The sequence below is a fragment of the Artibeus jamaicensis genome, unplaced genomic scaffold (genome assembly GCF_021234435.1).
Source record: "Artibeus jamaicensis isolate MK-2021 breed Jamaican fruit bat unplaced genomic scaffold, CSHL_Jam_final scaffold_3222, whole genome shotgun sequence".
Classification (NCBI taxonomy): Eukaryota; Metazoa; Chordata; class Mammalia; order Chiroptera; family Phyllostomidae; genus Artibeus; species Artibeus jamaicensis.
Window position 1 is genome coordinate 414,701 of NW_026522038.1, and position 25,278 is coordinate 439,978.

Below are 25,278 nucleotides of genomic sequence, written 5' to 3' on the forward strand. Positions count from 1 at the left end.
CATGCAATTACAATCTTAAATTTGCATGCATTGTGTTTACCACCAAGCATGTTTTTTCTCCATTAAAAAATACAAAGGGTGAAAAAGAAATGGAGAAGAGCTTCTGCATGAAACATGTAAACAAAAACAATTTTTACCAATAGAAACATTTGAAAAAACATGATTTTTACAGAAACAATATGAAATTATTAGCTGGCTCAATGTCTAAATCAGTTGTAGAACCCATGCCCCTTCTTTCTGGGTTAATTTAAACTATTCTGAAGAAATGTACTCTTATCATTACATATGAGCCTTCAAATATTCGTATCCTGGAAAATCCCAGAAAGTATTCTGTAGGAAAAATCAGTTATATATATTTTTGCCATATTGTGTTTTACACCAAAATATAATAAAGAAGCATAGTGACTTACCTGAAAAATCTCCGAGTATCCTGGGGCTTTCACAATTCAAGTTACTTAATTCTTCTTCATCACCCTGTGTAATCCAGCTCTGTTGCCATGGCCAGGGTATTTTATATTTGTGATATTATACTAACAGATCACATCTTGAGATTCATAAAATGACAAAAATCTTCTAATGTGATATTATTTTCTGTGGACATGAACTCTCTCAACTGTTTCAAGTTCCATGTTTTAACCATATTAAAGATTTCCAGGATATAAATCTGAGTCCTACATTTCTTGTAAAGAGACAACAAAACAATTAAATCTTCATTGGAGAAGCAGTGAGATAAGGGTTAAGCACATCCACCAGCAAATAATAAGCAGCATGGGTGGACTACAAGATTCCGTAATTTTAAAAAATGTAGTACAATTAAAGTTTAATCTCAGAGAATCCTGGGAGTGGCTGAAGACAAAATTCCATTGTTGCACATTGCTGCTTCCAAGTGCTATTACCAGGACTTTCATTCACAAGAAATTCATGGGTTGCTTTCTCCTGGCACACTTATGATGGAGAGGAAGGAGAAAAGTTTGGATAGATTTGTTTCTTCCTCTACATGATTTTTAAAGCTTTCAACAGAACCATAACTTTTGGAAATGCAAAAAAATCATGTTTTTCCCCTTCTTTAAATATATGAGAAAGACAAAATATATGAGAAAAAACAAAATGAACAAATTGGCATATTTTATGAAAGATTTACATACAGTATTCATTTTGCTAACATAAGGGCAAGTGTAGAATTATAAACTTTTTTATCATAAAATTAGATTTTCAGGATCATATGCTCCTTACTTAAAATACCACAAATAAAAATTTGTTCATGGAAAAATAGAGATATTTTTGAGTACTAAAGTCCTTTATTCAACACACATAAATTTCACAAAAACAACTTTACTGGGCAAATCAAATGTGTTTTTTAAAGTTTTTTTTACAGTTTTGTACATGCCCCATAAGTAATTTTCTTTAATAAATACACTGTTTTCCAAAACTGCTTTTTTATAATTGCACAAGCATACATACACCTTACACAAATATCTATTAGAAAATTTAATAGATAACTGCACAGTTCAGAATAGGAGAGCACTGTGAAAGGAGTACATTTTGTGGCCCACGTTCCTGAAACAATTCTGACTTCCTTGCAGTTGTGAAAATGCAACCCCTCCTAACATAGTAGCTGTCTTCTACCCACTAGGAATACAGATCTCAGTGTGAAACTGCCACATGTAATAAAAACAAAATCGGAAACATTTTGCTGTTACATGAGAACCAAGTGTTTGATATTACGGTGATCAAAGACCCACTACCGCTTTGTGCTGAACATGTCTGACCCTGAATGGTGTGTTCATTTAACCACTCTCCTTTTTTCATTATTTGATTCCAGATACTATCAGCTTAAAGACTTTATATGCATTAGGATTAATTGTACAATTTACTTGCCAGGGGTTCTGAATAAAGAATGGGAATATTACTTTATTTTAGTGATTGCTTAATGTTAATTTACAGGAAGCTCTCCATCTCTTACTCCCTATAAACAGGTTTAGAAGAAGGAATTTGGGTATCTGGAATTAAGCAACCAGGGGACGCTTTTACACACTTTTCCAGTGGAGGAAGACTCAGTGTTTTTTCCTCCCAAGCACAGATACATGTCTACCTTGAATACATGCCTCCACTTGCACACAGACAGGTAGCATCTATCAGAAAGCCACTTTCATCTAAAGGCCTGAAAAGAGATTTGCATTAGGCTGTTCCCGTGATGTGAAGGTGCTGAGTGACAGTGGACAAGGGAACTGCTGCACAGTGCCCCAGGGACTTTCCATGCCCTCCCCAATTGTCGACAGGCGATGGCATCTACTGGTCCACACCCAGGCAGATCAAGACCCCTATGTGTGTAGACCTCTCTTACAAAGCCTTTTATTTGGCTTATCTGATAAGTAATTTTTAAATTGTATCGATAGTCCACCAGATCTATAATTTAATTATATAATCAGAATTTCTTGATTCTGACTAAAAAACATGCAGTGAGAAATTTTAAAAGTTACATTTCATTGGTATTTTAAAATCACGAAAATGTAAACCTTTAAATCACCTCCTTAGAGTTATGATATGCTTTACAAGTTCTCAGTACGTAGACTTAGAAAAAAGAGAAAGGGAGTGAGACCAGAAGAGTATCATCATCAAGGAGAACTTTTATATGCACCCTACATTATACAAATAGAGTTTTAGCAAAAACATAAAAAATGGGCGGTGTAAAAAAAACAATGTCAAGAAGAACATATACGAGAATTAAAGAAAAGCTACACGTTTCCATTTTAATAGTCAACAGATTTTCTTTCATTAAAAATCGAATTGACATGTAAAACACCACATTTTACAATATACAGATTCATTAGTTCTTTAAGTAAACCAACAAAGAAAAACACATCAAGACATGCAACACTAGCATGTATTTCAGACTCTCTCGTACATTGCTATGAGATCTTTACATGTCACTGTGTGCCTATCGCAGCCGCAGAGAACAAAGGCTGTTTCGCTTCTGGGACAAGAATCATCATTTTCCAAAGAGCAAGGCAGGCTGACCATTCAAATGTGAAAGTAAGTTTTCACTTTCTTGTAAGTAATTAGCAAATTGGTTAAAAATAAGTAAAATTAAAAGGGAACTAGAAAGAATTCACATAGCTCCTGTTCCCACAGCTGACATGGAAATTCTAACTAGAAACCCTCAAACGAATATACAGCAAGTAAAAAGCTACCTTAAAACCAACATACAGCATGTCTTAGTTTGTGGTTACTTAGTTCTCTTCTCTAAACATGGATAGGTGTAGTAGACAGGTGTTTGGGAATTGTCCAAATAAGGCGACTGGACGATAACTGCAGACCTTGCATTCGCGTTCTTGGCAAGTCAAAGCACACTTTGTTTACCACATCGGCACTTGTTAGCACCTTACTCATGCCTCCCTCCAGAATCCTTATGAAGAAGGCTCCTTCCACATGTTAAAAAATCTGTCATATTATTTCCCATTCAAAACTACAACTAGCCTTTAAATTACTTATCTGCTAGTCTTTCTAAAGTTTTGCAGTCCTTCCCATCACCCTTTCTCTTATCAAGTTCTTTTCCTTCGTATGATCCATTTTGCTAAAATTTTTCAAAAGGCTAATGGATGTCATAGGTTAAAATAACTGGCTAGTGGATGAAGGACAAAAAAAACCACAGTAATTAACATGGCAACTTCATCACTCTGTATGTTTTTGCTAAACTCTTGTTTCATTGCTGAGGCTGAAAAGTCTCTATCATTTGACCAAATGAAAAGAAAGAAACTTCTTAGGCATCACGCCATCACAAATAATATTTGTCCTACTGGGACAGCCCTAGGAGCCCCGACTGCCATAGGGAAACCAAATCCTGCATGAAAAGGTAGCCCAGGTCCTACGAAGCATTACCCCTCTGCTTGGGCGCTGTTTGCATTTACGGAATTCCACAGACTAGGGTCCAGACTTCTCAGGCACGCCAGCATCACTGAGCGACATGAATGGGGAAGGGAGCAAGGGGAGCATTCCCCCGGAAGGCCTGGGGGAGGACCACTGGGCCAAGTGGGAGGCTATGAGAAAAGGAGAGAACAAAAGACTTAAAAGCCTCACTTTTATGAATGTGTATTTTTTTACTTAAAAATATACCTAGCTATGCCTCAACACAGAAGCCTTGCTGTGTTCAAATTTTAAAACAAAACTACCCACTTAATATCATACATGGAATTAAAACATTTGGATACATTTTATTGTTTTTTTTCCTACCAAAAAAAAAAGAGGCAAAATATAAACAAAAAATATATACAGCCCTTGCTAGGGCTGGTTAACAAAACAAAACAAAACTCAGTCATGGATTTCTCCCCCTAAGAAATATTTTATTCTGTATTCTAGAAAACAGTTTAAAAAAATTATACAACTGATTCTGCATGTTCCACCTACTCAGAGTACTCCGCCTTACAGTGCAACCCAAGACAAGTCAACTACACTAAGTATTTGGGAGGTATACCCTTCTGTACAACTCGTTTGTAAGCAATGCAAGTGCATAACCACTACTCTAATATAGTGCTCAAAAGATTAATTGAAACTCTCATCACATCTTCCCCTCCTATAACAATACAACTGCAGGTAATTGCTGGATGCATCCTCATCTTTTCTTCTTGTAAAACTTGGCGTCAAGTCTCTACGGAAAGGTGCGTGGCGAAATGTGCCACTGCTGTTGCTGCTTCTAGAAACAACTGGCAAAAAATATTTAAAGCTAAAATTTATTGCTCCAGATTTAACTCGCAGAACCATACTGTTGTGTACAAACTGTTAATCTCCATAGATGCTCAGACGTGATTGTCTCCTTGTGTCTAAACACACAAAATACAAGCTGCTATCTGTACAGTTTACAGTACCGAAACACATATATTTGAAAATGAAGTATAGATATGTACTTTGCAAAGATACAGGATTTTACAGCAGGGGTTTACCCAAACTTATTTTTTACAGCCACTTTCAAAATAGACGACAACTTCACTAATATAGCTAAATTACATCAAAGAATCAGTGTATTGAAAGTAAATAGACTGGCCAATTCCCCAAGCTCCCAGATTATTTTTGTATGTCTTTTTTTTCTTTTCTTTTCTTTTCCTTTTTTTTGTGAAGAAACCCCTATACATAAAATGAAAATAATATCTGGATATTTTCTTCAGTGGTGGACTAAGCAGTTTCTTAAAACAAGACATTAGTTTGCCCTTCACTTCCAAATGCCTTGAAAATAAGATACACTACTGCTTTAAAAGAACCATCGGAATGCTTCGGCGCTGGGAACAGGTGTTCTCTATAAAAAAAGAGCAAGAAAACAAGTTAAGCTTTCTTTCTATGCCAATATAAAATTAGAATTTCCTCCTTTATACTTCAGCAATATTTTTAGCCAGCAAGATTCAACATAATGACATATAGTTCAAAATGTAATACAAAATAAATGTTCAATCTTAGAACATTACAAAAATCAGAATATTGAATGTAATGCTAATTTACTAAATATAATTAAAACACATTGGTCTAAGGAAGAGGAAACACAGTCTGGAACATGGATAGCAATCAGAATAAATGGTATGGTTCCTGCTTTCAGTCCACAGCAGGAGGCCCAGCCAGTGAGTGGTGCTTAAAATCTGAATCTGCCACATCACATGCATCCTCTGTGAGGCTGATGTTTAGGATTCAGTGAAGTGATTTTTCTTCATTCTGGAGAATGTCTTTTATGACAGGACTACAATAAATATTATATAAATATTACTTCTATTACTTAACTACTAATGCTAAACATTCTTATGTATAATCTAATCAGTACAATACTGACAAAATACATCACTATTTTAAAGTATGTCTGCATTTTTAATAAATTAAAGTCTCATATATAAAACAAACTTATCTAACCGATGACACTCAATGAAACATAACTATCCTCTTATATCATAAAAATACTATTCTATTCCAAAGAAATAATAAGCTGGCACTAAAAGTTTGAGCAATTCTTTAAATAAAAAGCTTATAGTTACTATGCAGGTTTTGTCTGGTTCAGTAGTAGATAAGCTATTGCATTTCCCCCTATATATTAACATTACATCAATTCATCATGCCACACTCTCTTTTATAAAACAATCACATGAGTACATAGTGAAGGTACATAAGAAACAAGCTAAGAGTAAATTTTATTATACGGGTAACTGAAAGGAGGCCAATTTCATTCCTTGTCAGACTAGTCCCACAAGCCCGTGCAGACTGTAAGATGGCTGTTGAGGACAAACATGTATGTTAATAAGGATATTGACTGTTACCAAAATATTAAGCAGGTATAGAAGAATACGTACACATACCCCTTGTGCAGTGTTAACAGTACTTGAATTTCCTATTTCAGAAAATACATTAAAGATTCTACTACACATACTTTTTGATAATTGGGGTTAGCTTTTATTTATTTCTCACACATAACTTGTTTTATTGACTCAGTCCTATTATAGCAATGTCATCTAGAAATAAAAGTATATTAAGTGAGGGAAACTGAAATTTAAGTATATAAAATAACCATTTTGGACAGTAAAAATGTGTTCACTATCGGTACTTACAGCATAGTCAACACAATACATTTCAAAATGAATGTGTTAAGAACTAATGGTATCTAATCCAAATTTGCATAAAGGCATATATTTCTAAAAATATTTAACTTGTGAAGTATTTTCTAAATATCAGACAAAAAGGTCCTCTGCTCCGGTAAAAATGGTACACATCTTATCAATATTTTATTCTTCACTCCTCATGGTTTCATCTGTTTTCTTTTCTCTAGCTCACTATGCATACCTGGGTCCCCATTGTTTGCTTGACTGTTGAGAAAACCCCTTTACTGCTTTCAAATTAACTTGGAGTGATACATGTAATAATTATATATGCTCTTACATTATTTAATTATTATTCAAGGAAAATATGTAGTAGGAAACATAAGATAGTCACTCTAATATTCATGCTTTACACACACGCACACAAGCAGTAATTGAAAACTCAGAAGTTTATAGCAGATGCTAACTTGCTGCCTGATGCCAACTAAGAATGTATTTTATTTAAGTATGCATACTTATATAAATGTAGTCATTTTAACAAGATCAGTTAGATCAAGCATATCCATGCAATTAAAGATTCACATATGAAAAATAAACAAGTTCATATATATTCATACAGATTCATATTTACATGTACAGTATATGACACAGAGATGCCAACTTACTCTCGGATGCCAACTGGAAACAAGAATGTAAGTATGTATTTACATAATTTTGTATCCTGATAAACATATATGTTTATGAAGATAAACAAAAATACATGGAGTACATTTTTAAAAAATTAGATGAACTCATGTCTTAGATACATTTTTAAATTTCTTTACCAGCGCTTTGCTCTGCATGTGACCCTTTCCAATTCTCAATGTTATTTGTAATATTCTGGGGAAAAAAACGAGCTTTATAAAATGCCACCTGAGATTCAAGGTCATTGGAGAAAAAAAGATAAGCATTTCTCAATGCTTGTTAGCACAAAAATTAGACAAGGCGATGAGAAAAGCAGAGAGCTGGTTTTCTGTATGGACGTGAGCTGTCACAAAACAGCTCTGCTATGTGTACATATTATTGTGCATACGTTGAAACCTGTATGTATTTCCACATACAAGCATATGGACAATCTACTGCTCCAGGGGAAGGGAGAAGTAGGGAAGCATCTCTTAAAACTGATTTCTCTCTTAAAGTTGTATCTGTGAGGTTGTAAAGCATAAAAATGATTGTTGGGTAATCACCTAAAATAGGAGAAGACAAACAAATAAGAAACACTGGCACATCAATTTCAAGGCATTCAACCAGAAACTTGAAGTGAGAGTTCTCTGTTTTATTTCAGGGTTAAAAAGTAACAAAGCTCCTCAGTGTCCGAAAGGCCACACAGAATGCAGGTCGCATCTCCAATCTTGTGCCCAAATTCCACTGCGCCCACTGGAAATTTACGTTAGGCCTGGACTAAGTTCTTTTCAAGATGAGTGAAGCAACATTGAAACATATTTGGTTAAATTCACAGGCAACATATTGGGTTAAATTACAGGTTTCTGCTTGTATTAATTTGGGGGTATATCTTCTCTAATTTTGTCAGTTAATGAGGCCATCTTTGTCAGAGGACTTCCATTTCAAATGGTGCAGGAGCTCCCAGACCAACTGAGGGGATTATGCACCCTGACCAGCTACCTTTAGGTTATATAAATTCAAGAGTCCCAGCTGGGGAATCACACTCTTGATGAGATTACAGTGACTTTCTGGATCTCAGTGATGCTTGCAGGAAATCGTTATCCTGAGTGACAGGAAAGCCAGATTCCCCAGGAAGAGAAGGAGGCGAAGGAGGCTGGGAGGTAAAGAATAGAATTGAGTTGATCAGCATTGTTTAAGGCAGCCTTCACTGCTCACGCAGGTGCGAACACTGAGGAACGGCAGTCTTGCTCCCAGGAGGCCTGGGAAGAAACCTGCAGCCCCTGCTTCTCCTTCCTGCTCTGCTGTAAAGCATGGTGTTCCAGAGAATTCATCCCTATATGAGCCAGATATGAAACGACCTTCAAGCTTAAAGGAATGCCTTCTGTTTCCCTCCTAAATAACTTTAAAAAGCCAGCGTATTTCTTTGACTAGAAGAATGGTACGATCCACGCCCAAGTACATTGTAATTTACATTTTTTAAATATGAATACATATCCATGTCTCTGGAAGAAATGTATTTCAGTGTGATTTTCATCAAATCTGCAACGAAATATAATTAAACAACAAAATAAATAAGATTCCCAAAAGCTGACACTTTAAGGATTAAGCCTACATTTCTCTCTCTCTTTTTTTTTTTTTTGGTGTCTGCTAAGCAGTCACGGGGACTATGGTATCTTCAGGGTGATAGGGCCTCTGCATCTCGTTAAAAATATATCATCTAATAAGAACTCACCGTCTAAAAAGTGAATTTGGAGTATCTATAACTGTAGATATGGAGATAGATGGGATTGGCTATTCATATCTACAAACAGCATGTAAAATGTAGCATATTCAAGACACAATAAAATGAATCATTTTTAACAGAGCTAGACGTGAGTTTTCAAAGAGTAACTCAAGGCTAAAATATACTTCAGAATACATAAGTTACAAATTGAGATAAGGATGGCATTACCAAATTCCGTGTCTAAGTTAAATATATCTTTCCAATATTTACTCTTACGCTTTCTAATAAAAATCTTAGTGATTTGTCTAGGCTTCAGAATTCTACTGTGAAACAAGATGGATCTAACGTGGTGATTTTCAAGCTGACATCATTATTTTGGGGTGCCGTTACTCTTACACGAATCAAAAACTAATTTCCTCCAATCCCATTTATTGTTATTTAAAGAAACGTAAGTCATCCAATCATTTTCTGATTCCCACACGTAATGATGTTTTTTTCTACCCAAAAGCGAAGAAATCTGAAACTACACCCTCTTGTAAACTAGTCTGAAATACTGTTCTCACTGTGAGGAGCCCACGGGTAAGTTTTTTAACTCCTGGTGGTCCCAGGCCTTGACTTTGGAAATACCCACTGTATTTGATTTGCCTCCTCACACTAAACCCTGGAAACCTTAATGAACCACTGAGTTTTTCAATAAAAAGTAACTGAATAAATATGATAAAAGATAATAGTAAGTACCATTGTTTGCTTATAGATGTTTGATTATATGTTTCAATCTTGGGGATGTTTTAGGTGAACAAAAGAAAGAGAACCCCTGCGAGTGGACAAACTACTTTTCTATTATTTATTTCAGAAAGAATGCTAAAATATGAAGTTATGTAGGTTAACTATTTTACTGACAAAATCTAAAAACCTACTTGGAAATGGAAACTGTATTATATACAATGTTACGAATGTCAGTACACACACATGTGCACATTAACACAAATTCTTGAATAATTAATTGGTCTAAAATGATACTTAGTCATGTTAGAGACTCTCCAAAATGGTTTTAGAAGAAATGTTTTCTATATCCTGTTTATAAATAGCATATTAAAAAATCATAGTCCAGCAACTACAATAGAATTATCAGTTAGCATAGGTATAGCATAGGTTGGTAACTTCAAGAGATAATTAATCTATGGTAGGTGATAATCTCATACTCCAGTAATTTACTATTATAAATGAGAACAACTTTATATTTTAATAATACCTTAATTTAAAAATATGTAGATTGATGTATGTATATAGTTTCCTCTTTTTAAATTATACCTCACTTTCTCTTTTTTCCTTCTGTAATATATATGTATCAGATAATAAGTATTACATATCAGAGTTGAAGTTTTCTCATAATTCAGATTCACTTATATAAACTGTATAAGACTTTGGTAAACTCACATCTTATTTTGGCCATTATCCAGATGTAAACTAAAAACACCTAGCAATATTACCACTATTTGGGATGTTAGACCATTTCTTAAAGGGGAGGAGGCACCAAAGAAGTGACTGAATCATTTTATGGCCCAATTTTGGGAGGCCTCAAATACGATTATAAGGAGCATTTTACTTTTTTGTTTTCCAAATCGACATTGGTGGCCAGGATTTCTCTGATTAATGGTGGGAAACTAGAGATGGCCTTTTCATTAGTATCGATTCTCTGTGGCCTGTTGCTCTTGAGACTCCTTCTGCCTCGGGGACAGAAGGGCTCTTCCTCTTCCCACCCCTCCTACATGAACATTACCACCTCCACCACGGACAGCGATGGCGTGACTTTAGAAGGTAAGCCCAGCTTACTCTGGTAAATGGAAAGACGAGTTTACGCATTACTAACTCAAGTCGACATGGTGACTTGTTGTAGAGCTCCTTAGGAAAACAGTCAAAAGGGGAATTTGGGGGGTGATGTAGCAGGAGGGAAAGGAAGAGCTTAAATCATGCTTCACACTGGTGAAGACGTGAGCAGAAAAGGCAGCCACTTCTGGTGCTAGCATCAAATGTAACTACTCCATTTAGCCAAGTCCCTCGATTAATGCAATATATGATTATATTCCAATAAATTTTGGTAAAAATACTTCAAACCACATCAGTCCAATGAATAAGTAAATTTACTGTATTATAAATAGGTAGTTTAGTGATTAAAATGTTTGTGGACTTAGAGACATACAAATAAATTCTAATAGCATGGTACCAGCCAAAAGAGCAAAAATGTTCAGTGATCCATAAATTAAAAAGGTATTTTTTAAATTATTTTATAAATTACTCTCACCCTTTTGTATAAAAGTGAGTGGAAAAGGGAATTAAAAGTGAAATTGGGATTCAAAGAGCAACATTTAGCTTAATAATCCATTGTCAAGCATGACTGAAATACCTAAAGTTCATTTTATTTATCTGTGTTTATATGTCATTTATGGATATTTACACAAATGTAGATGGCTATAAGTAAATCTGAATACACACACACAGCAGAGACAAAAGTTAAGTAACTGTATCTACCCCTCAAGTGACTCTATTAATTTCTGTTGAATCCAACAATACCTGTAGGTGAGATCATTGCTAATCAGGTATTGAAAAACAAGAGCATTTTTTTCCTGAGCACATGGTTAGACAATTTTGAAAACTTTGGTTAATTCTAAAGCAGACAGGAAGCTGTCTTGTTCTTCACTGAAGAGAATAAAAAACATTCATCTAAGTTGTGAGGAAATAGGAGGGGACTGAAAAATATTAAGAGGGGACTTTTTTAAAGTATGAAAGCTATGATTTGAATAGCTCCTAACTTACATTCAAGTAAAATACAACAGTTACACCTAGCTTTAATAAAAGCAATTCGAATTATGGTGCTTCCCTTTTATTTTTATAGATATGCAAATTTTTTAATGTTCATTTTTCTATATTATATAATGAGCGGACAAAAGTTTAATAGAAATGTTTTCTTAAGCTAAGTTCTGTAACATTTGGATGTAGCTATTGAACTTCACTTGGTTCAGAATCTTCTATGACAAAAAGCCAACCACTGAGCTAGTCCCAACCTGGAAACCAAAGCATGTTTTATGTCTCATTTACAGAAAATTTCAATCATTTGAATCAACTAGACGTTATAATCAAAGTAACATATGTGGTTATAACTATACTTCCGAAAATAATATGTAGCTTTTAGAGTATTTCCTTTAATTTTTAAAAATAAGTGCATTCATCATCTAGATGAATATTCAAATTCACAACCATTCTGACTTTTCAGTCTCTCTCTTAATGTTCCTTTGAGATAAAAGTAAAAGGTACAAAGTCAACAATTATTAGAATTTAATTCTATCAAGATATTGTACATTACTTGGCTCTTTAAAAATATTTTGTCATTAATCTGCCTCATTAAGGGGACATGAACTCTTAAGCATTCTCTGCTACCCCGACATCAGCAAGACCTCAAGCATTTAGATTCAAGTTTCTCCTTAGAGAATTTGCATGAACTGCTTCTTCTCCTGTAAATATCATGCCCTCCATCTTGTGCACAGTAACTTGCAGATTTCACCAGCAAAGTAAATTAATAAGCCTAACTTTTTTCAGGCACGAGGTTTATAAGATGCAATGATTAATATTCTTTGTCAATTTTTTCTGGAGTCTTTTCTATATATATGTAATTCTGTATTTTTCAGGAAGTTTTAATTACAATCATTTAAAAATTACACTACTTTGTGGAACCTAATCAACAAAACAAACAAGCAAGCAAAATAGAACCAGAGACATTGAAACTGACAGCAAACAGAGGGGAGTGGGGAGAGGGCTAATGGGGGAAAGAATGGGAAGGTTTGTGAAGGAACATCTCTGAAGGACACATGCACAGTAGGTTCAAGGCCAGGAGGCAGGAATAGGTGGGGTGGGGGAGAGTGGTTGGGGGGAAATGGAGACAACTGCACTTGAACAAAAATAAGAATAAATAAACAAACAAATAAATAGGAAATGGTTAAGTAAATAAAAGCACACGAAAATAAATAAAAAATAAAAGTTACATACTAACAAAAATATAAAAAATAAAAATCACATTACTTTTGAACAATTGGTTGTTTGTGGACATTGGATAGACTATCTCTTTCTAAGAGCCATTATTAATTTTGAGCACTCATTTTCCCATCTTGGCCTTTCTACATTTCTGACTGCAGACCTGAAAAAAAATTAATCTTAAAAAGAAATTACAACAAGAAAAAAAAACCGGTTCCCCTAAAAATCGTTTATCCGCTATGGTAAATAAAAAGAAACAAAGCTAGGAACAGTCTAGTGAAGCTACACCCAGACTCATGGCCTCTTCCCCAAAATTTCGAGACATTAACCTTTTCCATTAATTTCTTATTTAAACAAGACTCAAGAAGATAACCTTGAGCCTCATGATCCTTTCTGCCGACAGTTTTCTTTACGATTTCCCTTTAATCTGTAACTCTGTGGTCTGCCATGGAGTTATGGCAGACCCTTCCTTGTCTGACACCCTCCTTCTTCCCCTCATTCCCTCCCTCCCTCCATGTTTTTATTCTTTTCTTTATACTTCTTTCTCTATGGCCCTTTCTCTTCTTCAGGTCAAACAAGGGTTTCCAGTATTCTGTAAAATATGTTTGAAATAACAAGTCATACTGTAGATTCTCAGTATGTTCAAATGCTCAAGGCGAGCACTCTATTTTTCTTAGTCCTTGAAAAACTTTGGAATACTAATAGAAAACTTACTGCTACACTGTATAACCACATGATGTAGCCAAGTACAGTTCGCAGGTAGCAGTTTGTATTTCTTATCGGGATCTGGGGAAGAATTAAGCCAGAGATGAATCAAGGCATCCCAAGATTTCTGAATAGGGGTGAGATGCTCCAAAGATTTCTAAAATTTCTATTATATAATTTTAAGTGTGTCCATTTCTTGGACTGATAATTAAGATCTTAAGTTGGAAACAAGTATCTTGGATGCAATAAGATGTAGAGTTAGGAAATTATATGGATATTGAAAAGAACCACTTAGGAATAAAGAAAAAAATAAAATTCCTTAAGCTAGGATGCGTGTGCACATGTGCCCATGTGTGTGCACGTGTCTGTGTGTGCTAGTATCCACAACACTCACTGAATGTCTTAGAGAGTAACAGTCCCTTCCTAAAGTTTTGTTCAATCCGACTACTGACCAATGGTTCACCACGTTTAGTAATATACCATGTATTCATGAGTATACAGAAAAGGCACAGATCTGCCTAGAACAGTTAAGACACTATTTATAGAAACACCTTTAAATGTTACTCTTTATCTTGTTAACGTTTTTCCACTTACATATATAATTTCTTTCCTCACTACAGACATGTTCAATTGGGTTGTTGCTTTCAAGCTAGTGTTTTTCAAATGTTTTTGACTGCAACCAACAGTTAGCAACACATTTGACATAGCAGCCTAGTACATGCATACGCATACATTTATGGATCCATATGTAACTGAAACAGAAGTTTAACAATATGTACTCTTACTACATGTGATACACTCATAGTTTCTGTTCCGCTCTACTCTAGACTACTTTGTACAAATCCTGGTGGTAAGCTAACACATTGGTTTCATGGAAGCCCTAATGTGCTGTCTCCTGAGTCTGAAAAACACAGCTCAATGCCATGTGAATAACATGAAGAAAGTCCAAAACCGCTGCATTTCCTGATGAGTTTAACTCTCTATATAGCAGCCTTACACAGGATATCCAATATACTGTATATTTCCTTTAGGGATGAAAAAGCCAGTGGTCTCTGTTTTGTTTTTCATGAATGAAAATTAGAGCATACAAAGTATTCAAGATTTATTGGGAGATTCCACATCTTCTCACTTCTCATCCATTTACATACAACTGAGAATCTTATCTCTTTTCCTTATTCTTGAGTCCATTAAAACATCCACTGATCTCATTCAACTTATAAACAGGAAAATTTCCATAGATGACTCTCTCCACAAAAGTTATTTTTCTGCCACTAATTCACCCTCACTCAGAATCATCATATCCATACAGTTAAATTTATACAATCCATTATTTTGTTTAAATATTTCATCTCTTCTCACTATGTAAAGGTTTGGAGAAAAATACATCTCCAGAATTTGCCAGATTTGCTGAAATACACAGAGGTTCCCATGACTCTTCCTGAAGGAAATACATATCCCTTGCTCTTCTCATCCTACTCGATTTTATTGCTTTGATTTATCAATCATCCAGGAATTATTTTTAAGGTCCTTGAGCAAGAAACAGCATTTTCAGCACAGTTTTCCCCATATTCTGACACTTTCTTCACTTGGAAATATGAATGTAGATATTAGGATGTAAATGAGATCCAAATGGGACCTTACTTCCCACTCATATTGGATGTATGGGTTACACTTTTGGTTACACTTTAGAATCATTCTACTAAATTTTTCAAATGCACAGGTAAAAATAGTGTCAGCTGTAACACAGTCTGTGTTGCCTTGTCTCTAATTCCGCTACCACTCCACTGAACTCGAGCCTTCACTCTGATTCCCAAATCAAATGTACTGAGTCAAGTCATGAAAATCTCCATTCTTTTCAGTTTGCATTCTCTGCAAAACTTCTTTATCTTATGTTGACAATATTCCTTCTAAACACAGTATGTACTACATTGCTTCCTGGTTTGAATATTCCTTTCTCCTTTTTCATGCTGTCTTGGTCAGTATTCCATATCTTTCAGGGCTTATTTATCATAATTTTCCCTAAAAAAACCACCATCCTTTTCTATTACTGTTCATTAACTTTCTTCATTTCATAAATACTTTCTTATCGAAAGGAAAAAAGGAAGCTCTTCATAGTTGCTTCATTCACTTTTAACTCAATGTGTATGTCTATTTCTCCCCCCAATACACACACACTTATCTTCCAAAACAAAAGTAACTCCACACTATTTCAGTATTTGCTGAATATGTTCTCCAACTAGAATTCATGATGAGCATTTAACCATTTATTCCTTACAATGATTTTTTTAAACCCACTGATTCACATGCAGAATAACTCCCTGGGTGTGTTCAAATAAAGAAAATAGTTGCAAAATGAACGCACCAAGTTAATAAAGTGAAACACACATGTACACCCTCACACACAATCTCTTAAGAGGTAAATTCACGGTGGTGGTGTCCACTGGTGGGAAAGATGAAGAGCGATACAATGTCTACTCTGCCTCTCACCGCACCCCCACTGACTGACTGACTACCCGAGGTAGTTCATACAGTTTTCCTGGGCGTTTGATAACTATAAACACAGAAAAACTTGTTTATCGAGTTTATCTCTTTCCACGTGAAATCAAGCCAGATCTTTGGTAAACTGGATGACTAAAATAAATGCTCAGAAAACTCGAGTCACAAAATAGCCTACTTAGACTTCAATTTCTAACTACTCTAGGTAACCTGTTGTTGCACTGAATTATCTCCAAATATAAGTGTTTTCTACTCTATTAGTTAGTGATGACTAAAATAGAAACAAGAAATTTCATAGCTTCTTTGAGTATGGAAAGAACATAGCCTACACACATTATTAAAATTTTGCAAGGCAGGTTGATATCATTATCTCCATTTTACAGATGAGTAAGTAAAGTCGGAGAAGTCACACTGATGTATACAATACTGCTCAAGTGGTAAGTTCCTTGATACTGGTGGCTCTTCCCACACCCCATCATCTAAATGTGGCCACATGGCCCAAATGTAATTTTTAATTATAGATAAAGATCCAAGAAACTAGTGGTACATTTTCTCATTGCAATTAATCTTTGGTATATGTTAGTCAAAGGAATGCATCTTTAGTATTAGTTTTTTGAAAAGTGATTTTTTTGCCTTGCCATTTTCTTTTAATAAAAATGTAATGTGAAGTAGGAAGGTTAAATATTAAAAAATAGAAAAACAAAAAAAATTGAACAGGTTCCCTCTCATACCTGACTGTGGATCTTAGGCTCTTAAAATAAATTAAGAGAAAGCCCCGAAGCTTTCCAGAGGAAAAAAAATATTCCTCGGAATGTTTTGGAGTAGAAGTTCACAAGCCTGTTGGGATCCTTTTAGCCCCTGCAGAGCTGAGTCTTCAACATTATTAAATGACTGTCTCATGTGAAGTATGGGGCAACATAACTCAATAAACAATGGAAAACACACGGTGCTGAACGCAGGGAGGCTTTGCGATGACCCTGCACAATGATTCCATTTCCGCACAGGTGTCTGCATGGGATGGAACAAGACACGACTGAAGGACAGAACCACCCTGCACCCCTCCCCCGAGACTCTAAACTGCCGAGAGTTCAGAGCATAACGCTGGATGAAGAAGCGCATCAGGAATGAGTGGAACCGCCGCGGCACAGCAGAAAGAACACAACTGCACACGTGCAACATCTTCAAAATTCCCATTGATAAAAAAAAACTTCTGAAAACAAGTTTTTGTAAAAAATGCCATTTTCTGAAATGCTCAGCTTCCCCAGTCAGGTCATCTCCCTTCCTAATGAGTGACTGAAAATCCCACTTATAAAAATGAAAGATGTTGCCATGACTTTGGGTTCCTTCTGCCTTTTGAAACCGATCTAAAAATAAGAGGAAAGCTAAAAGAGAAGTCATTCTTTCTCTAACTTGTACATGTACATGAGACTTCCAGTAAATCACGAATTTAACCTATAATTAGATATTTTATATGATGAATACATGAGTTTTTAGTATTTTGTATCATGTGAGTGAAAACAAATGTCAGACATGGAAGCACATTTGCTCTTGTGACATTTATTGGTGAGTAGGACATTTTATTATGCTTAAAAAGTGGATTACAGGCCCTGGCTGATGTGGCTCAGTGGGTTGAGCACGGGCCTGTGAACCAAAAAGATGGAGGTTCGATTCCCAGTCAGGGAATGTGCCTGGGTTGCAGGCCAGTTCCCAGCAGGGGCCAGTTCCCACAAGGGCATGCATGAGAGGCAACCATATATTGATATTTCTCTCCCTCTCTCCTTTCCTTCCTTTCTAAAGATAAGTAAATAATTTTTTTTAAAGTGGATTACAAGTGAACTACATATTCAGACAATTTGACCTATTGAGTTGAACTGTGAGTTCTAAGAGCACCAACTACTGCTTCGGAACAGTTTATGAAACCTGGCACTGATTTCTGGGGAATACTCGAGTAGTTTTAGGTTTTACTCTTATATCTGTAAAGAACAGTCTGGTAGTGAGTCCAGGGTCACCCCAACACAGAGGTTTGGTCTCCAATCTGGTCAAGCAGGGTGAATATGGATGAAATGCCTATTCTTTTTGCACACATTTCCATCTTTAGTCTTACAGACTTTTAAAAATTATTTTGTATTTATCAGTCTGTAAATCTGACTGTACAAAGCCTTACCTAGAACACCCGGGTAAACAGCTGGCTACCACTAAGCAAAATATAGAGTAGTACAGTCATCCATTCATTACACAGTTTAACAATCAAGTAACTTTTATTTCCCTCATCATGAGATACCATTTTTATTTAAAATATCCAAATATTTTAAAGTCTATAGTTTGTTAGTGTTATTTATTCTGATCAACTTTCTGATTGTATTTTGTTTGATTGTGGATGAATGTCAAACCACCATTCATATAGGATAATTTACGAGTGGATCTTAATTGCTTTTATTTCACTATTCCTAATTACCAATCAAAAAACTGTTGATACCTGACATGACATTTTGATGAGGGAAGGTATTCTTTTCAAATAAGAATTATAAAAAATGTATGGTTCTTTTAAAAACAATTATCTTATATTAAATTTGGTGATGGGAAGAGAATTTTATTGAACTTGTATTATAGTCTGATACTGCGGCTACAAGTAAATCTATTTTGTGATATTAGTTAAAGATGAAATTTTCTGTGCTTTTTTTCTTATTATTTATGAAATTCAGTATTTTCTACATTATTTCTTTATTACATTCTCGTGTTAATATACTATTTTTGAATATATTGAAAGCTTTCCGCTTTCCCTTTGATTGTTATACATTTGTGTTTTTAGATTAAAGCACACATTTTAATTTTTATACTGGCATGTTTTTGATTCTTGAAACTGAAAATTCAAAACTCATTTTTAAAATTATGATGTAAAATGATAAAGTAGTATGTGTTTCAATTTATAATGTACAATTTTTAGATAAAATATTTTATCTATGAAATTTTTTTAAGTCACCAAAGTTCGAAAACTTATGACATGTTCAATTATTGACTGGCTTTATTATTTAACTACACAGATTCTGAGTGACACACCTATTTTACTATTATCTACAAATAAATATCTTCAGGAAGCTGGTGCTGTCTTCCCACACAACTGCACGCAATGCTTTGCTCCGAATTTTTCGACTGCCATATATGTGTTTGGGACTCTTAGACCTTAGCAGCGTATATATCAAACGTGTCCTTCTTCCCCTAAAATACTCTTAGGTATCAAGTTTGGGTCAATATCTAGATGTTTTCCACCAAACCCCTTAGAAGAGCAACCCAACTTGTGAAAATGTACTGTTGGCTGTACATTCGGCGTATAAATTTTCAAGAGAGAAAATAAAGGGAACAGAATTGTCCCTTTCCCTGACCTCACAGTCTCTCAGTCTGTTCATTATCACATGGCCCTTTCAAGTCCCTGCACCAACACATGGAGGGTCTGCGCACAGGCAGTGTGCCACTCACAGCAGAGTGCCAAGGGGGGCAGGGAACTCTCCCGAGGCCCTGCTTACTAATGTAATTCCATAAATCAGCTAATGGGAGAGAAACCAGATCTGTGTGGTCTCTAATGCTGTCCCACAGAGATCAATCATGTCACCTGAACAATGTTCAGGGCCTAAGAGGCTGGGGTTGCCCCTGGGACAGTTTTATCCCCTGAGCCATACATGGCAAGTTAGGATATTTTAAAAAGTTAGATCTTAATATAAAAAATAGAACTGCTATGAATATGAAAAGTGAAGGTTATCTTTCTGTGACACAAACTGCTATTATGTAACTTATTATCATAATGTAGAATCACATGTTTCTCAAGCTATCTGGGAATGTGGATCAGTTAGGATACAAGTTTTCAAAGTTAAGTTTTGGAACATTAGTGGCATACAGCATTTGTAATAACCGATTTGAATAATTAATCATGGGTGATTTTGAAATATGGTAACTGACTAAATGAACAATGTTATATGCAAACATACAGTGCACAATATCATACAAAAACAAAGTTAGTTTTATGCATATTGTTATCATATGGAATGTGTCAAGGGGTGGTTATAGACATAGTTCTGAAGCATTAAGATGCTCTTAACAAGAGACTAAGTAGAAAATGTGTAAGGAAGTCCAGCCGTTTTAAAAGGAATGCTGGATGGTAGACTTTAAAAGACATGGGCAAGAATCCCAACAAAACCACATGAAAATATCTTAATTTCATTTTACTCACCCTGAAAATCTGATGCTACCTGCCATCTCTGGAATGAGTCAAATACAAGAAGTGCACAGGATGTTTGAAGTGATAAATAAGAATATATGTAATGATTATGATGCAGATATTAATTGGTACCAATAATTCAAAGCTAACAAATACTAGCTACTGCCTGAAATCCACAGGTAATAGCCATGGTAAATTCCCAAATCACTATCCTCAGCCTGAGCCTCTAGCCAGTCTCTAAAACATCTCACAGATGATGAGAAACTGCAGCAACCAAATTAGAGATGGAAGCAGGTCAGCAGGAGGACTTTTCACCAACCCACAACCACTGTTCCAGCTTCAGCTCAGTCAGGTCCACCTTGTCACTCTGACACGTGGCCACCTGGTTTCCTGCAACCCTAACTGTGTGGTCATACGTGTACTTAGGGCAATCATGCCACCACTGCCTTTTATGAATGATCTAGATAGAATCCTCAATTAAACAAGCAAACCAAAACCTCACAACTCCTTTTGCCTTCTTTCTGGCACAGAGCAATCCACTCATAATCTTAGCCTTGAACTACAGCCCAGTATGTGGTGGGAAGAGTATGTGGTTAGGAAACCATCTTCAGAGAGTTCTACAAAGAGGGAAGTTTGTTTGCCCTCTCATTCACACCCCGCCTTTTGAAGAGCAACATAACTTTTGAGCAAATGGATTTTTGAAAATATGAAAAAGCAGTACTGTGTAATCTTAATGTGATCAAAATGCCTAAGGAATATAAACATCACAAGTTTGTGGGAAAGCTATCAAAAGGAAGAAAGAGGAAATTCACAAAATTTGTTTGGACTGATGAATCAACATAGAAACCTGTACTAAAAAGCCTATTGCCACTCACAGTAAGTTCCTCCAGTGGTTATTTACTAAATAAGTCAGAATTACTCAGTGGCCCTATTGACTACATACCCTAAATTGGGCCCAGTGCCATGGGTCTAGCTAAAGATGAGAATTACTAGCAACAACAATATATAGTTCAAGAGGAAAAAATAAAAGCCATGTCATACTTATCAACTGGGAATTGATAGAAAATTTCAGGATGAACTGAATTTTCATTTCCCATGAGCCTTAGAGACCCAGAGAAGTTACAGTAAGTTAATCCAGAAAAAGAGTATTCAAAACATAAATACTAATCTGTGCCACCTCAGAAAATGCATGGACCTGCATTTTCATAATTACTATCATCTTTGCTTAAGCAGAGTTGCCAGAGAAAATGTAATAAACCCCTCTAAATTCAAATTTTCAACAAAGATGAATTTTCTTATAAAGAGGAATAAATGCAATGTTTTGATGAAAACACAACAACAATGTTACCAATATACTCTGATTTTGTTTTTTGGAATCTCAAAGCACTTTTTGCTTTAATTTATATTAATAAAGCTTCTTAAAGAGAAATCTGTATTTTATTTGTTTTCAAACCTGCAAGAAAGATCTCTAACTCTTCTCTTTTATTATTTTAAAGACCAGTCCTACCTGGAGAAAATGACGTTAAGCAGTGCTCACAGTTTTTTGAAAAGAATGTGCAGGTGCCCCTCTGATGACAATTCGTGAGAGCCACTATCTGCCTACAATCCAGCCCAAAGAATACTCCCCAAGGCTAAAGCCACCACCTGTGTTCTCATGTACCATGAGCATCTGTTTAGCTATCCACTCAGTGAAATTTAGCAAGAAGCTAATTATGATTATTTGCCCATATTTCTCTGCTAAAAATACCACCCAAACCATTTACCTGCGTTTTTTCCATTTTCTCCCTTGTTTTGATCAGATTACCAAATGAAATTTCCACCAAACACATCACTGTTTGTATTTAACAGCATTAAAAGCCTAATTTAACAATTACTTTAGTGATAATCGGTACACTGTCTCTTTTAAGGACTTATAGGTATAGGAAACTATTACTGACCATATAGCGTATCCACCCAAACTGTGTTTAGTGTATACAACAATTCGTGACCACAAAATGGTTACTTTGTCCAATGCAGAACCCAAAGCACTATTTTCAGGGGTAACTGAGTTTTAGGAGTCATTCATTTCTGAAACTATGTAAAGCAATTCTTAAATAAAATCACCATCACCTGCATTACGTGAACTAATTGTATCCCTTTATTCTAACTCTGCAACTCCTTAAAAATTGCAGGTACTGTTCAGCTTTCTATATGCTATTTCTGCTTTCTTAAAAAAAAATACCAGGCATGCAGAAAATTAAATGGGAAACGGAAACACTGTGTCATGATGAAGAGAAAAACTGTTCTAGAAGGGGTCAGAAAATCCCCTTCAAAATCCAGGCATTGCAGTGTCAGTGATTACTGTGTGTGTCTCTGTGTGTCTGTGTGTGTTTTTGAATGGGCACACAGGCTTGTGTGCCATAAACTGTGTCCTCGCTGTAACAACTGGGCCACTAATGAGCCTCCCTTGGCCAGTAAAAGTGTATAAAATGTGAGGTGTCCGATCTTTGGGGCAGAGATATCTTTAAAAATAATCATAAGGGGAAGGGAGCATTTTAAACCACCAAGAGAAATTTTTGACCATATTGAATGTGAAACTTCTGATTTTTCAAACCAATTACATTAGTTTTTCCCCAGAGATAAAAAGGAGGAGCGCCCTCCCCATCTGGAGGGCGGTTCCACAAGAAGTGCAGCTGGGGAGGGTGGAGGAGAGGCCGTGACCTCCGCACACCACCTACGACGGTATCTTACAGCCTGAATGAAGCTTCAGGAAGGGGGTACTGCATCTTGAAGCCAGACAAGAAGCCCTGAAGGGGAGAGGGGAGGGGAGTAAGGAGGGAGGGGGGGAGACTGGGAAATAAGAAATCATCTCCTCTGACCTCTAGCGAAGTGCCAGGTTTTTTCTTTAGCTCTTCACATTTTCTAAATTTGCAGATCTGGTGTCCCGTTTTGCGGTTCCTGCAACTGCTGCAGACGCCACAGTTGATGAGCCTTTTGCAGGGCACGCAGACCCCACACCTTTTCCTCTTCTTCTTGGCCGGGTTGGCTCCGCTAGCTCCCCCTGAGGAGGACGAGGAGGAGGAGGAATGATTCTGCGGGCAGTCTGCCAGATTGGCAATTTGAAACGCACTGTCTGTGACGGCTGCTGAGGCTGCTGCGGGGGAGTGAAGGGCTGTCATGACGATGACCCCTGGAGGTAATGAGATGCCCCCTAAAGCCGGGATAGCGGAAAAAGTCCCCACGCGCTCGGGGAGATTCATTATCTCTGCTTCAGCAGCGCCGCATTTGAGCTTGTTCATGCATTCCCCTGCCAAAGGTCTGCAGTGTTCAGGGGATAAGGTGGAGAGGAAATTAGTATTTGCCATTTGCAACGACGGCTCTGGCGGGCAGCCAGCTTTCCCCAGCCTCTGGGAGTCGTTTCGGTGGTGCATGCTGGTCCTGCTGCTGCCGCCGCCGCCACCGCCGCCGCCGCCTCCTCCTCCGCCGCCACCCCCGCCGCCGCCACCGCCGGCGGGGAGGATCGCAGAGGAGGAGGTGGAGGAGGAGGCGGCGGCGGAGGAGGATTTCCTGCTGCCCCCGCCTCCCCCGCCGCCGCCCCCGCCGCCACCTCCGCCGCCGCCCCCGCCTCCGCCGCTGCCCCAGAGCATGGCGGTGGCGGCAGCGGTGGCCGCGTTGTCGCAGTTCCAGGGGGACATGCCGATGCGCGCGGCGGCCGCAGCGGCGGCGGCGCTGCTGGGGAAGATGGGGGTGGTGATGCGCGCGATCTTGGCTGCCTGCGGGAAGGCGCCCCCGTTGGTCTTGTAGAAGGAGGTGGCAAACGAGCGGTAGCGCTCCATCTCCGAGTTGTAATCCACAAGGCTGTTCAGGGCCCCCTCGGGCAGGTGGCTTTCCTTGGGCAAGCCCGGGGCCTCCGGGCTCGGCCCGGGCTCCACGCAGACATTGGTGTTCATGGTGCAGGGGGGGAAGAAGGGGTGCAGGGTGGAAGTGGGGACCGCCTGGTCCGACACCTGGGTGGGAAAGGGGGAAAGATGGGGGGGAGGGAAGGGGGTGATGGTGCTGTCGGGGTGGGGGCCGAGGCGGGAGGGGAAAGTGGGTCCGGGTGGGGAGAGCAAGGTGAGGAGGACTGCTTTATTCCTCTCTGGGGCGCATTTCCACAGACGGTGAATTCCCAGGCAGCGTCTTCGTTTGCATTATCCTCCAACTGTTACAACTAAAATAAAGAAAGTCATTCCAACGAGCTGCACGAGGGAAAGGATTAAAAATAAATAAACAGCCTCTCTCACGACCACGCCAGACACTGAAAGCTCCCACATTCTCCGTCAGGTCGTTTGCATAACAATCATCAAGACATGACCCCCCCCCTCCCACCTTCCCAACCCCGCTCCCTCCCTCCCTCCAGCACACCACAGCTCCTCCCCCCTATTCTTATAACCCTCCTGAGAAAATGTATTAATAGCCAGGATACCCAAGGAAAGACGGGGGTGACAAATGCCGAGGGAAAAGGGCAATTGGAGTGCTAAAGACATGCAAATCAGGGGTGGGAGGGCGATACTACCTATAAGCAGAGGGCATTTAAACATTATGAAATGTGTGAACAAGTGCTGCCTGGGCATGCAAATGCTGTAAAGTAGAAAACAGCAATGGCTCTATGAAGAAAATGAACAGGAAATTAGCAAATGAAGTACAGAGAAAGTCTACAATACAGCCGAGTATAAACTGTAAGCAAACACAATACAACTGAGAGCTAAGAGACTGCCCACATACAATCTGAACTAAAGAGGCAGGGAGGAAAAAAAAAAAGAACTACCAGCTGCCACAGTGTCCTTCTGTGTCTGCGGTCATTAGTTTGAATCCCAGCACAGCTGGCTCTGTTAGGGTCTTAATTCAAAGGACCAAGGACAGGTCTCAATTGT

General features: G+C 37.5%; 1 protein-coding gene across 1 annotated transcript; it reads right to left on the reverse strand.

The window, feature by feature from the left end:
• Nucleotides 1-1,343: 1,343 nt before the first annotated feature.
• CXXC4 (CXXC finger protein 4) lies at nt 1,344-24,315 on the reverse strand. The gene is made up of 2 exons (XM_037164139.2): nt 23,245-24,315; nt 1,344-5,287 (listed from the first exon to the last, which is right to left on the reverse strand). The coding sequence occupies exons 1-2, from the start codon at nt 24,313-24,315 to the stop codon at nt 5,243-5,245; spliced, it is 1,116 nt and encodes a 371-aa protein (XP_037020034.1). The 3' UTR covers nt 1,344-5,242.
• Between the last annotated feature and the right edge of the window lie 963 nt (nt 24,316-25,278).

What these genes read in the sequence shown, in the direction of transcription:
- CXXC4 (XM_037164139.2), bottom strand. Translation starts at nt 24,315, where the DNA reads ATGAACACCAATGTCTGCGTGGAGCCCGGGCCGAGCCCGGAGGCCCCG. An exon ending in AACCTGGCACTTCGCTAGAG is followed by an intron (nt 5,288 to 23,244) that starts GTCAGAGGAGAT and finishes CTTTTTTTATAG; the next exon opens with AGAACACCTGTTCCCAGCGC.